Source organism: Fringilla coelebs (genome assembly GCF_963513975.1).
Source record: "Fringilla coelebs genome assembly, chromosome: 6".
NCBI classification, from domain to species: Eukaryota; Metazoa; Chordata; class Aves; order Passeriformes; family Fringillidae; genus Fringilla; species Fringilla coelebs.
Genome location: NC_140034.1, coordinates 23,035,659 through 23,050,447, shown reverse-complemented (window position 1 = coordinate 23,050,447; position 14,789 = coordinate 23,035,659). Strand labels below are relative to the sequence as shown.

At 46.1% G+C, this 14,789-nt stretch overlaps 1 protein-coding gene across 1 annotated transcript in view; it reads left to right on the top strand.

Moving 5' to 3' along the window:
- FLVCR2 (FLVCR choline and putative heme transporter 2) overlaps positions 1-13,561 on the top strand; it is a gene marked incomplete at both ends in the record, with an annotated part of 30,848 nt that extends 17,287 nt beyond the window's left edge. Inside the window, 7 exons of the mRNA XM_084207310.1 lie at positions 264-331; positions 1,035-1,138; positions 7,762-7,872; positions 8,269-8,374; positions 8,838-8,949; positions 9,916-9,971; positions 13,505-13,561. Coding sequence (XP_084063436.1) covers positions 264-331; positions 1,035-1,138; positions 7,762-7,872; positions 8,269-8,374; positions 8,838-8,949; positions 9,916-9,971; positions 13,505-13,561 — 614 coding nt within the window. The remainder of the gene's footprint in view (positions 1-263; positions 332-1,034; positions 1,139-7,761; positions 7,873-8,268; positions 8,375-8,837; positions 8,950-9,915; positions 9,972-13,504) is intronic.
- Between the last annotated feature and the right edge of the window lie 1,228 nt (positions 13,562-14,789).

The following is a 14,789-nucleotide window of genomic DNA, read 5'->3' as shown; positions in this document are numbered from 1 at the left end:
GTGCACAGCCCTTCCTCTAGCTGCTTAGGTAGGTACCATCCTGAAGCTGCAGGGTTCTTCTTCCTGCATGTTGAGGCGTGGATGTTGGTCTGCATTTCTTTCAGTATCCTATGTCTAGCCAGTCTGGCTCACTCTCCTGAGACACTGCAGCCTTGTTCTGGATTGATGGTCCCAAAGATTTCTCTCTCTGCGTTTCTACCATTTCACAACCCGCAAGGAGAGTAGCAGGCTCTGAATGTGCTGCATTTTTATCCCCTTCTCAGGTCTGAATGTAGGTTGTTTCTACGCCTTGTCCACTCTGCTGAACCGCATGGTGATCCATCACTACCCAGTAAGTGCATCCAACCCTCATGGCCCTCTCTGATGCTTGCTGTTGTCCAACACAAGTTTGGTCTAGCACAAGTTGGCTGTTCCTTTTTGCCTTTACACCACCCCATGCAAAAACTGGTGAGCTCTAGAAAAGACAGCTCCTTTGCACCTTAATTGAAAGCATTTACTTGTGAGAAAATCTTCCAGCAATTTCCTCTCCTTGTTTCTAACTGTGATTTCTGCTGGGACATGTGTCCCAGGAGGCTGCCCATGCTCGTGTTCTGGTGGCAGAAGGGTGGGGTGCCTCTGTGCCTGAGCTATTGTATAGCTCACTGCTGGTGCTGCATGCCACAGAGTTCCTTTCTGTTCTGCCTTATAGTGAGTCCCAGTATTTCCTAATCAATCTGGCCCAAATCCTAACTGCAAGCTTCATAGAGTTTATGCTAACTCCTTTGAGAGTATCTGCTCTGACTGGCCACATGTTTCTCAGGGCTGGCTCAGACATAATTGCCAGACCACTTTTTTTCATGGACCAGAAAGCACTGGCTCATAGTGGGCCCAAAGTGTTCCTGAAAAGACTAGTTCTGGTTAGTGTGTTACCAGCAGAAAGCATGTTTGAAGACTAACTTTGGTGTCTCTTCCTCTCTGGGTTTTCTGTACTTTGCTTTTTGTTGGATAAGAGTTAGCTCCTGCACTTGTGTGAGTGTGTATGTGTCTCACCGCAGGGGGAGGAGGTGAATGCTGGCAGGATTGGACTCACCATTATACTGTCGGGGATGGTTGGGGCTCTGATCTCCGGCATCTGGTTGGACAAAACCAAAACCTACAAGTAAGTCCCTTGTTTGCCCCTGCGCCCTGGTGACTGTGCTCTTCCTCCATACTGTGCAAGGAGGAACCCTGTACAGTTGCAAGTTGGCACTCTAGAGACTGAAACATTGGGAGGATTTGTAGGGAAAAAAAATAGGGCTCTTCAAAACCCAGTTATTGTAAGGTTTGGAGCTATGCATTAGCCCGCACTGGGCCCATACAAAATCTGGTGTTGGTGGTCCCTAGGGAGGCTTACAGAGAAGATGAGATGGCCCAATAACTGCTTTGTCAGGGATGAGACAGTTCTTGGCAGAATCAAGAGTGTACCAGACCATTTTCAGCCCTTACAAACCAGCCTCTGTGAATTTTTGTCCAGTTAATGAAAGGCACATTGAATCCAGTGCCAGAGGCATTGTGTTGGTGGCGTGTTGCTGTATTTAGGGCAGGCATCAGGGTTATTGGGGTTACGGGTGGATGATTGTGTGTTTGTTGCCTGGTGAGTTGGGAAAGCAGATCTGGTCAGCATGCCTTGCCATCTGCAAAGGGACAGTTAAGAGTCTTTGCTTGTCCTACAGTTCCTGGTCCTCAGAAATGTGGCTCTCACTGAAACACCTCTGTAGGATATCCCAGGTGATACAGAGAGACTCTTGTGTCTTATACTGGGGTCCACCCAGCTTTATGTTTCTCTGCTGGCTTTGAGAACTGTGCTACAACCTGTTGTCTGAGCAGGTTGGGTGAGAGGGGGCTTTACTGGTGATGTGCTGATAATGACTTGAAAGCAATTTCAGAGTTTTATTCCTTGCAGCAGCTTTTCATCTGGGGGAGTCCTACTGCCATTATCCTACCTCATAACTTGGACCAGAAATGCACATTCTTACTGTAGACAGCTTAGATTAATCTGGCTAGCTGTGAGCTTGCAACTTCTGAAGTGGCCTCTGGCTCTAGCTCCCTGTAAAGTACAGGGATCAGAAATAGAAAACTGGCTTCTCTAATAAGAAAGAAGGGTAGGTGAGGACTTCTGGGATTGGCAGGTTGTTTGTTGCTGGTTGTATGGCACTGAATAGTACTCTTATGGGAGTCCTGGGAAGTAGAAATACAGCTGTTAGAACTGCACTGCTAGCCATGCAATGTCACTTGTGTCTCTTTCCAACCCAGGGCTGGTGGTAAGGTAGCCTCAGCTGGCACTGCTAGACTGGATGATCTTCCTGGCTCTCCATAAGTGAGGTTAGGTTGCAGGAGAAGGCTTGAAGAGCTTTGTGACTCACCATGCAGAGCTGGGACTTTGGGAATTTGGGAGAATAGGAGAGAAAAATCCACAAATCCTGTATTTGTTCCATGTGCACTCCTTCCTTGGAGGGATCACATAGGTAGGCAGAGCTGGCTACCAGTGCAGAAGAATAGGACTATGTCATCCATGGAGTTTATTCTACAGACTCCCAGGGACTATTGGGAGATAGTTTTAGCCTTAGGTAAGGAAAAACCCTGCTAAGAATTTGTTCTCCATTACAGCCTACAAAATGGATTTCTGTGAAACTAGCACTTTTTTTTTTTTCTGAGTGCTACATAGTCTTTATTTAGCCCTATTTAAAAGTCTATTTAAAAAAACTGTCAAGATGCCAGATGTTCTAGGTGGGTACCCTCCCCCTTCCCTCTGTTGCTGAGATGGTGTCAAGAATAAAATGGTAAGCACATGAAAATCAGGAAGGAAAGATATTAAGTCCTTTTTTTAGTCAGCTTGGAGAGAGAGGGAAGCAAATGAATGGGATCCAGCTGTGATTGAGGGGAGCAGGGGAAGGTTAATAACAGAAGGAATTGCAGAGCTCTACATGCATGTTTGATCTTTACTGTACCATCAGCAGTTCTTTGAAAGGGTGAGGCTGTGCTAAGTCAGGCTTTCCCCATCTGTCATGCTCGGGCACCAAATGGCCTTGCACTCTTGCTTTTATTTGGCAGGCAAGTCCCTGCAGCAGTCCCTGCACTGTTCTTGTTTTTGGAATAGCAGGTGCAAATTTGGTCCATTAAAATAAATACATGGGTTATGTAGTGATGAATGAGCAGTGCAAGATTTGGGGTTGTCTTTGGTGGTGTGGCTTGTTGAGAGCAGCCCATCTCTATGAATCATAGAATCAGGAGAAGACCCTTATAGTTTTGACATCAAGTCCCTGGCTCAGAGAACGGATGAGGTTGTGACACCTGGAGACTGCTGGGTGCATTGGTGTTGGTAGGGTGGTCTGCCTCAGAATGAGGTGTTTGGGAACTGAATTAATCAGCACTTCTCTTTGGTTATGCTTTTCTTTAAAGTGCAGTGTTTACATGGCCTCAGGTGAAGCTGGTTGCAGTTGGCACTCTCTGCTTTCATTGCTGCATCTCTATAAGGCAAGATGTCAGAAATATCTATCTCTCTCTCCACTGGCCAGGCAGAAGACCCCAAGTGGTGTTTTAGGTCTGTACAGATGCAAAGTACAAAAATTTGGGGAAGGGAGAAAAGATGGTGGAGAATGGAGCAGTTGGCTCTCTTCCAAGTGAGAAGGTGAGTGTTCTCTCAGCCTAGCCTGACCTGCAATTTGGGCCTTCTTATCATAGCCTGTTTTACACAAGGTTAGTCCTTGTGTAGTGGATATGTCTTCACCCTGTCCTGCCATATGTCTTATATAAATAATTTACCAAGACTGTCCTTTCTTCTGACCTTCATACAGGAAGAAAGTGGCATAAAACTGAATGCCAAGGGATAAGGGTGTGGTGAAAACCAAAGCAGTCTTCTCCAATTCATCCCTTTCTCCAGCATCTGACACCTCTGTGTCTTCAGCAATGAGATCTTCTGGGAGCATAGGATCAAGGGCTTTGTTTGGGCTTTTGTGCAGCATGGAATTGTGCTGTCCTCATGGCAAAGCCTGTGGAGGCCATCTGTCATCCCTGTCAGTACAGCAGAGCATGCTGGAGCTGCACACAACATCCCTGTGAGCAGCTAAAACTGTTGTGTGTGCCTGTGCCCCTCATCCCACCTCCTGCTCCCAGCTTGTTCATTTGTTGCCTCAGATGTTGCTTGACTTTAGTGTTTTTGCAGCTGCAATCCCCTCATGTCTCTTTTGCTTTCCTCATCCAAGTGACCTTGTGAGACAAGGCTGGGCTGGGCCATACCCATTCCTTATTCTGAGGCTTCTTCTGGAGCTGACTGAACAGCAGGAGATGTGTTCTTCATTTCAACCCTGTTCCCTGCTGGTGCTGGCCCTGCCTGGCCTTTTTCCCCACGGTCTCTTTTTTCTCACAGTCCCTTGTGTGGGCTCTTTAATCTGCCTCTTCAGAAGGTTTGGGAGTGTGACTGGGAAGGCAGATGAATATCAGGGCTAGTTAGGTTCATCTAAGTGACAAGTGTGTCAGGTCCTTCACAGATCTCCCTCTGGCTCTGCCACAGAGACTTGGCACTGGTGCCTTCATAGCAATGCTTCCTTTCCACACCCCAGAGCACAGGGTTGGGTTAAGCTCAGTTTTTCTAAGGTAATGCGGCAGGATGCCTAACTTCCAGCCTGTACTCACTGCCCTAATCAGACTGTTAAGTAGACAGTCACTGTTCCCTGTTCCAGACAATGAAAATTGTCAGTCCCTGTAGAGCTGTCATGGGAGTATGTTGCTAAAAACACCAGAATGCAGTGCTGATGTGCTCTGTGAATCTGCTTCTCCTCCTTTGTGCTTTTCTCATTCCCATGAGATTTATGGCTATGATAAGAGGCTTATTAAGCTAAAACTGGGCATTTTTCCATGCCCCAGTGCCCCTAGGGCCACAGAGCATTCTTGTTCTCTGGTGAACAGGGTGTCAAAGGCCACTTCCTGAGAACACTCTGCCTCTATGTCGTTCCCCAAGGGATTTTGTTTCCCTATGCACCAGTGTCTACCAGTATCTCAGTTAAACCCTCTTCAAAGTTTTGTGTCTTTCTTGGACTGCTGAGCTCTAAATCTCCTTTTCTTGTCATCAGTGGTATGCTTGGGGGAGCAGGGTTTTGCTGAAGTCCAAGTCTTAAGCCTTTCAGGTTTAGGAGAAGTCTGCTTGTGTGCTTAAGGCTGTTTTCTGCAGCAAGATTTGCATTCACTGCTCTTTGTTTGGATCCTGTGAGGGTCTGTGCTGGGCAGGCCGCAGTTCATGGCTTCAGGGTCTGTGTTTCCCACAACACTCAAGCTTGTGGTCTTGCTCTTTTACAAAGGTCTGTTGATTAATTTTGTCCTTCTGCAGCCTAATGATTCAGGGAGGTCAGTGAGGAAAACTTGATGATGAGGTACCCCTGGCAAGGTTCAGTTTTCTCCATTTTGTCCTCTACACAGTTCTGCAGTTTCAGTGAAGAACACCTTCAAGAATTTGCCTGCAGCTATGCATCTGCCTGCTCTAGCTCTTTGTGGGGCACAGCGTGTTCTGGGAACTGAACTCCTCTCTTGCAGCTTGACTAATGACATAGCATCAATGTGAAACAAAGTCTTCACCACATCTGGTCACTGTCTCATTCTTCACCTTTGCCTGGAGATGAAGGGTGAAGTGCAACACATGGCAACTGTCAGGACACTGAAGAAGATCCAAATCCCTTGGAATACTTGAACCATAAGCCTAGAAAACTGTGAGATTTTGTGCAACTATCCTGACACCTCTGCACTGAGCCCAAACTGAAAAAAATTATAAAACTCTCCATGGGCTGTGTCCCTGCTGGCAGTGACTAAACTTCCAACCAAGGGCTGCAGCCACCTCTTGGAGGCCTGCACAGTATTTTAGCACTAACTGCTATGTAGTTTGGAGGCTCCTGTTTATGGAAAGAGCACCCAGTTCAAACTTGGTTCATGTAGCCCACGTACAGATCTGTATTTCTATCTTTGAGCTCCTTTCCTAATCATCTCTTTTCTTCATGGCTGCTTGTCAAGGCATGGGAGGCATAAGAACTCATGGGACATACCTGAGGAACCTGTATTGAGCAGAAAAAGTCTTTTACTTGCATCTCTTTCACTCTCTGAACAGACAAAGAGCAGTCCCAGTCAGTCTTTCAGCTCTTCTTCTGCAGCCTCCATGCAGTGTGCCAACCATGTAGCAGCTCTCTGCAATGGATTATAACAGAAGTAAGCATCCCTTTATGCTGCCTTCACAGCTGAATTTTTCCTTCAGTGAAAACTTTGGAAAGAGCATACTCCAGAAATGATACACCATTGGAGGTTAAGGGATTTAACTACTCCTTTGATACACAACATGCTTGCCACAGCATGTTGTGTAGCCTTTCAATATATTAAATGAGCCTGGTGAACCTTGTAAGTATGGATCAATAGCTGAAGCCTGGAATTAGCTTCTCAGGCCTGTGTTTGGGTAAGAATTGACATATGGGCATGAGCCCCAGTGACTGCAGTCATTGCAGCAGTGAGGGAGGACAGAACCTTAGCTGGAAGAGTCTGGCTTTATCTGTAGTAATTCAGTGTACTGGAAACATTTTCGTACACATTGTAATACTTTCTGCCTACTTGGGTTAGATTTTTGACAGTGATCATTTACATTAAAAAGGAAAAGTGAAAATAGTTTGAGATTTAGTTTCTTCAGTGGAATTCTAGGAACTGATATCAAACGCGTTGTTTAATGGATTAAGACTTAAATTTGGGAGAAAGTACACAAGTAGCTTGTGGTAATAGATGTAACTTCTTCCTAAAAGACAATGATCCAAAGGTTTTATCAACTCTGGTAACTGTTTTGCTTTCAAAATACTGGTGGAATTTCAGTCAGATAAAGTATTTACCTTTCCCTCCTTTTCCTTCTCAAAACTATGTACTTGGAAGACCTACTGCTGCCTTTTGTACTAGAAAGAGCCTTGGTTTTTTTTTAATGTGGGAAGGGTTTTCTTGGTGTGTAGTCAAGGATGACAATTGCTAAAAGTGGCGGTAAAAGCTGGCCTGGGCTGCTGTCTGTGTCTCACAGTCCTGAGCTCACTGATGATCCTTGCACAGCCTGGCTGCAGGTTTGGCTATTCCCAGGATGTGACTGGCATACTTCCTGAGCACAGGTGTCTTTGTCTCCTCTGCACCCAGACAAGAGCTTGTGGCTCAGCTGCTGTTGGCTGTGGAACTAGCACCTGCTAAATGCTCACATGGCTTGAGGGTGAGGCTGTGAGAGCAACCTGGCTTGCATGTCACCTCTTCAAATATAGCAGGTAGCTTAAACAACAGAAAGGAGCAGCAATGAAACCTGTGTCGGACAGCACTGAAAAATACAGGTCCGTAAGACTCTAGCAGTGTTGACATATCTTTCCTTTGCTTTTCTGCTTGAGAGTGCTTGATCTCCTTGGTTCCTGCTTATAAGTAAGTATATTCAACTCACTATAGTACAGAGGATGCCCAAGAAAGATTAATAATCTCTTTAATTTGCTCTTGTTCTCTCCCTCAAGTGCCATGTACTATATATCACCAAGCACCTGTCAGCCTGTGGTAGGATCTTTCTTCTTCTGCTGTGCTGCTCTGTGTGCAGGCCTTTCCATGCTGTCTGTCAGTCCAGTTCCTCTGTCTGGGTATGAGTGCCAGGAGACTGTGAAACTTTTAAATGCTTTTTTTACCCATGTGCTACAAGCTATACTAACATCTGTGGGCAAAAAGGAGGACTGGATTAAATAAAACCCTGTTTGCTTTTTCTTGCAGGCAAACAACATTAGTTGTCTATATCATGTCTCTGGTGGGAATGATAGCCTATACCTTCACTCTGAGCCTGGGCCACCTCTGGGTGGTCTTTGTGACTGGTGGGTTGCTGGGGTAAGTTCACGTGCAGGCTGCTTTCCTCGGTGTGTGATGGGAGGGGATAAGCAGGGAGGCAGAACTCCTGCTGTGGGAGGGACTGGGAAGAGCCATAGCATCTGAATGGCTCCTATCTGCCCTTCCCATCTCCCACTTCTATGTGTTTCATTAGAATCAGGGACATTATTGTGACTCTGCTCAGCTTAATTGTTCCAGGTAAGTGGAAGCTTTTCGAAAGCGAGTGGTACCTGCAGCCCCATAGATGATCAGTGGACAAGAGTGAAAAGCATGTGGGCTGGCATGGCTGTTTGACTGTGCTGGCAGTGATGGTGCTTAGAGTTATGGTCTATACTGTACTTCTTCAGTCTTCCTTTGGCAGTTGCTGAGTCTTCCTTTCTGTGTACTGTATTACAGGTTTTTCATGACAGGATACCTTCCCCTGGGCTTTGAGTTTGCTGCGGAGTTGACATACCCAGAATCAGAAGGAACATCATCAGGGCTCCTTAATGTATCAGCACAGGTAGGTGTGCTGTTTTCCCCTTGCTTGCTTCTTTTTAGGCAGAGAGATTAAATTGTAGTTCCAAGCCTTTAGTTCTATTTCTTGTCCATTACTGGTGTAATGTACTGCAGATCTAAGCACCCAGGGACCTGGCTTTTTGAATGATGTTCCTCATGGCATTTCTGTAGTGGCACTCATTCTGTTAAAAAAAAATCCTTCAGGGTGCCGGTCATCCTTGCCTTTTCTAACCTAGCTCTTAACAGTCCTGGTTTGTCTCCAGTGAGAGATGAGATTCCACCCATCAGGGTCATCTGTCATTCCATTAGCTGCAAGGAGGTGCCTCTGGATGTGTTTATAATCAAACTTTAGCCTGACTAGGCCAACTGTTTGACTGGCCTGTATGCTCTGATACTTTGGTCAAGATTGGAAAGAGTTTGGGCTGCTTTATAATAGCAGTACAGCTTGACATTATCTTTGTTTGTAGATTTTTGGTATTGCCTTGACCATTAGCCAAGGTCAAATCATGGATCGCTTTGGGACAAGGGCAGGAAACCTCTTGCTTTGTTCTGTCCTGTTCCTGGGGACCATTATGACAGGTAATTAAAATTTTCAGTGTTCTTCTGCTCTGACTTTGCCTTGGGCTTGGCACATTAATTGAAGGCTTTTGTTTGCAGTTGAGTCAAGGGGTTAAGTTAGAAGTGCAGTTAGCAAAGATCATATGCTGTGATTAGAGCTTAACAAGGAAAGGAATTGATACCGGGTGGGGATAACTGAAACAAGGTTGGGAATGACAGGTGATATATGAAGTATTGTAAGAGTGCAGGAGCCATAAATACCAGTGGGTTCTAAGAATGAGAGGAAGTTCGGACTGTGACCAGCAAGTCAAGGAGCCCTGCCAACTAGACACGGATTAAGAGTTTACCATGAGGAAGACGTCTTACTTCCTCCCCAGAAGCCCACTGACCCAATTAAAGAGGACAGTTGTGCAGCTGTAATGGCTATTCAGCTAATTATAATACCAGGCAAGAGCTAATATTTATGTAATAAGCATCCTAGAAACTGTCCTGGAAACCATTTGAGTATGTAAAACATTTTTGGATAAATAAGAGAGCAGGGACTTGTGACTCTTTTGCACATGCCTTTGGAAATGATTCTGCACGTGTCCAGCACTGTAATAATGTACCCTCTTTTCAACTTAATTAGTTGAAGAGTTGTCTGTCTGTGCTTCAGAGTGCCTGGAGGAAAGGGCACAACCCAGAGAGCAGTCCCATAGCAGTGCTGTTCCTCTTTAAGCATCTGGTCTGCTTACAAAGAAGAGCCAAGGCTTTTTTCCCTGGCTCTGGGTGGGGTCTCAAAGTTGCACCTTCTACATGCTGCAATAAAGAATCTCTATCCTGCCTGTTTCAGAAGTGTTGTCAGTCTTGTCCAGGAGAGTGGTTTCTCTTTTTCATTGTTTGTCTCTTCTGGGGCTTCTGCTGCTCCTTTGAGTCCTGGGGAAATTGACTTGGGCCCTGCATGGTGACTTGACTGCCTTCACATCTCTCTTCCTTTCTCTGTTCCAGCATTCATTAAGGCTGATCTCCGAAGACAACAGGCCAATTTGGAAAATGAGCAGACAGTGAGTAAACCCCCCTTCAATCCCTGCTTTGCCCCTGCTATTAGCTCAGGACAACACCCAACCTCTCTTCTTTCTAAGAAAAGGGGTGGCTTGTGGGGAAGCTCTTTGTTGGCATTTTCAAACTAATCCCAACTCTGCCAGCTGCTGGGGCCTCTGTTTGCTCAGTGTTAATGTCATGCAGAATCTGTAGGCTCTGGGGTTCTGCAGGGTTTCACACATCTTCATACCAGCTAGGGCCAGATGTAGGGCAGTGCTGTGCTTGCTTCTCTCCCTTTACAATATGTTGAGGCCTTTAGTGTTTGGCTCTTTTGTGGAGCTGAGTAACTATTATTCCAGGTCCCCGGGCTGGCAGGTTATTTCTCTTACTCCTTGCCCTCAACTGCCACGTGGGGTTCAGTGTATGTGACTGGAAAAAGCTAAGGTGCCAAAGCCTAAGTGAGGGCTAGAGCAACCTGGCTGCTCACACTTTACATAGAGCTGCTGACAAGGCTGCTAGTTCATACTTGCACACCAGAGCTTGGATGTGATGTCCCTGTGGCATACTGTGCAATAAATGCAGTTGTTTGCATGTGGGTGAACTAATTGCAGTGGATCCTGTAAGAAGCTCTCCCTGCAGGGAAAGGGAGGGGACTGGTTGCTTGAAGCTATTTTCTGTATTATTCTGGGCTCCTCTTTTAGGATGTTAGCAGAGATACCCACTCAATGTTCAGGTGACCATCAGCAACCATGACTAGCAAACTGTGAAAACCTCAGATCTCTGGTGTCTTGAGTTAGCTCTATTCAGAAGACAGTGCTGCCCTTCTCCAGTGCTGGTGGCGCTGTGAGCTGAATTCATAACACGGATGTGGAAGGCCCAGGAAAGGGCCTGAGGTCCTTTGGCAGTGAAGCTAATGCCTTCTAGTAGTAGATCCTTTCCCTTTCAGACATTTCTCTCATCAGATGAATTGTACATTTTTGCCTAAGCCCTTTTTGGTATAAATCCTTTTCAGTTTAAGTACTATTCCAAGAGATTGCTGCTGCATGGGGAAGAGCATTGCAACCAGAGCAAAGGTGATGCAATGTTATTTTTATAATCCTATAAGTCTACAGAACTGACAGTAGTAAGAACCAGAGGGATGTGTCTGAGAAAACAGGTCTCAGTCAGTCAGAAATTTCACTGGCAGCTCCTTCCCCCTGAGGAGACATGCTCGGAAGAAGTCATGTTGCACACCCCACCAACACCCCCAAATGTGTCCTTCACATAGCTGAGCTCACCTGAGTATTCTCAAACTTAACAACCAACTGCAGGTGTTCAACTGACTGATGGTAGGCTGAATCTGGTATTCTGCATTAAGATAGAAGCTTTGGCCAGGGGATCAGCCAGCTGGGCTTGGGCACTGTGTACTGCCTTTGTGGAGAGCTCTGACAAAGTCAGGTACTGGGGCTTTTCTGTGTCGCATAGCTGCCTTACACATGCTTGGGTGATTTTACTGGTTTCTTCCATTGGCTGTTTCCCTTTCTTATTTTGCTCCGCTTTAATTTCTTTTCCTACTTGCCTCCGTATTTTCTGACTTGTGACTGTCATTACAGAGACTCCAAGGCAGCAATCAAATCATGGATTATTGGACTGTAGCTTGTAAATCTAACCCCATCAATTGCCACTCCTGCTCACTAGCTTTAACACACCAAGGTAGGAGAATTGCACTAATCTACTTCTCTGAATGCTCCCAGGGTGGCACAGGCACGAAGCCAATGGCATTTCTGGGGTGACTGCAATGGCTGTAGAGTATCAAGAATCTTTCTGGTCTTCTCAGGTACTCAGCTGAGAGGAAAGACAAGGCAGCCTCCAAGAACAGAGTGGAGATCCCTCCAGACTCATGTCAGACAGAGATGCAGGGATTCAGCTAGGTGCAGCAAAGCAAAGCCTGGCGCTGTAGCAGATTAAGGACTGAACTGTCAGTCATTTGTTAGGGAGAGGAGGTGCAGACGTTTGGAGCCACTTCTCTGTTATTTTTACAGTCCAGATTCTTGGCTGGAGGTGATACCAGGAACCCTTTAAATAATTTGTTTTGATCACAGCCAGGGTGTATGGCCAACTTCATGAAGGATTTCCCCTTATTCCTACCTATGGCACTACTTCATGCACCCCCCCCACCCTTCCTGCTTGTTGAAGTTCCCTCTTTGCACTTCCTGGCTTTTGCTTTCCGACGTGTCTTTGAAGCTTTCCTTATCTCACTCTCTGCTTTGGGATATTGCTGCTGACTTCTGTAAAACCTTTTCACCTACAGATTGTGTAAGAGCCTACTCAAAATGAGACTGTTTCATATCTCTACCTTGCATGCTGTCTGGATTTCTCTTGAACTGCACTGGGGATGTGAACCTCTTTCCTGTGCACCTCTGATTTCTGCCTCAGATGTCAGTCTTGCCATACAGTGAGTAAACTCAGGGCCCAGGCTGCAGGAGACTCCACATTAACCCTTACAAGTCTGTGTGCTGTCTTCTGGATTGGTGATAGCTGGGCTGTCTCACTGTAAGCAGAATTAGAACTTGAGAAGTATGCTTTCCAAAATCCACTAGGAGAAGAAAAAGTCTCAAGCTTAATTCTAACACACCCCAGAAAGGCTCAGAAGCTGAGCTTGTCAAACTCCACCCAAGAAAGCTGAACTGGAATTACAACAGTTTGGCTGTTCTGTGAAGCTGAGAATGGGGTGGTAATTGGGCAGCAGTCTCTATGTTCCTTGCTTTTCCTCTGGGAAAATCTCCCTCCTTCCTAAGGTTCCAAGAAATTAGGCTAGTTCTTCTACAGGATTTATGGAGAAAAAAACTTTTGTTTGTTTGCCTCTTATTTCTTTCATGTCTTTAAGATACGAGTAGTGAACTTTGAAGAAGGCACTGCTCTGTGGAATTAGCTCAGCCATAAATCCAAGCTGGGGGAAGGGAAGAAGCAGAATAGAGAGGGTGCCAGCACTTCAGTGGGCAGTGGGGGTGGGGATGAAAAGGCTTGGAAGAAGAGCAAGATAAGCAATGTGTCTGGGAGTTGAAGAGGCCTCAAACATGCTGGAGTGAGAACATAGGGGAACTAGTTTTGCTGAGCCTCCTGAGGATGTAAAGAAAGCAAGTTCTCTCTAGTGTTTGCACAGACACTGTGCTGCCTCTTGGTATGGAGTTCCCAGCACTTTCCCTTGCCCAGGGAACTGGCCTTGCAACTTCATGCTTTGAAGCTGAGCTTGTGAAATGTTGTTGGTGAGCTGGCTGTGGGTCTGATACCTCCAATGGTATCAACCCCACAGTGAATTACTAATGGTCTGAGGACTACAGCAAGTAGCTTAAACAGTTGGACGTTGCACTGCCCCGGTGCCCCTTGCCTGCGCAGCCAAAGTGACAAGAGAAGGAAGAGGGAACCAGCAGCACTCTCTGAGGATGGTGATTCTTCTTTAGGGATTTCTGCAGTAGCAGGGAGCTATGAACTACCCAGGCTCTGGCCAGCTGGTGTCTCTGAAGCCTGGGTCTGGCCAGCCAGGATCCTAACCATACTGTTTTTCTCTGACTTGCAGAAAGTATTGCCAGAAGCCTACACTAATCCCATAGTCCTTGAGGAATCGCGGCTGTGAAATGAAGGGGTGGCAAAGCTGGGAAATACAGCCCCCCTCCTTCCCATCTTTTCTACCTGCACCATCCTCCTGTGACATGCATGCCATGGGAGCGGAGCAGCCTCAGGACAGGAGCCCTGAGAACTGCCTGTGGAGAGTGTGAAAGAGCAAAACAAGAGGGGGGGGTTGCTTTCATCAGTTTTAGCTTTGCATCATGCTGTTTTGGCATTTGAGAGGAAAAGTTGGGAAAATCTGCTGTGTCCCCCCCAGTCCCACTGTGTATGCTTGGAAAAAGCATATGTGCTGAGAGAAAAGCCACAGTACCAGGCTAACCCTGAGCATGATGCTGTGAGATGAAAGGCAGAAGCTGGACCACCAAGGTGAAACCCTTGCATGTGGCTGTGAGGTGAAAGGCAGAAGCTGGACCACACTTGACTCTGTGAGCAGCCCTGGAAGAGCTGGCTCTAGGGAAAAGGGGTTGCTCTGCCTTGGTTCCCATGGTGCTCTGTGTTGCACAGGTAGTAGTAGAGGCCTCAGTACATTACCAGCAAGTGCAAAGCAGTGCACCAGCTGCTGCCAGCTCTTCTTTTATTATTTGGCTTTCCCAGATGAAGCACTTTAATCTGGATAAACTTCTACTCAGAATTCACCGGGGATGCCCTGATGTTCCTATATATTAGAAGTAATTAAGAGATAACAATATGCCTCCTTCTAGCTTGAGGTGAGGACTAGTTCTGCAGCCTAAATCTAGCTCATCACTCCATCAGCAACAAAAGTGAGTCAAAACACTATTTCCCTGGGCTGAGGACTGTGTCTTCATCCTTAACAATAAGGTGCCTTTTGCATGTTTCAACATTACGTACGAACTTTTGTGAAGTGTTATATTGAGAAAACCAGCCAAGGCTGTGTTGCTCTTCACAGCCACAGAGAGAGGTATGATGGGAATCCAGCTTTGCTCCAGTGTGGAAGCTTCCCACTTCATAAAAGAGAACAGAAGGTGCCTACTTACCAGCATTTGTGTCTTATAGACACTGCCCATCTGTATGCTGTTTATCTTCTAAACACAACTGTAGATCCTTTTATCACTTCTCTTTTATCACTTTTATCACTTTCCAGCATCCCACCCCTGCTGGAGACATCAAGTGTCCTAATACGCCTTAAATCATGCTGTTACTTATGTATTATTTGAGGCAGGTGACAAAAGCTGTACTGAGGTGGAATGGTTAAAAATATTCCTCTCTGACAAACT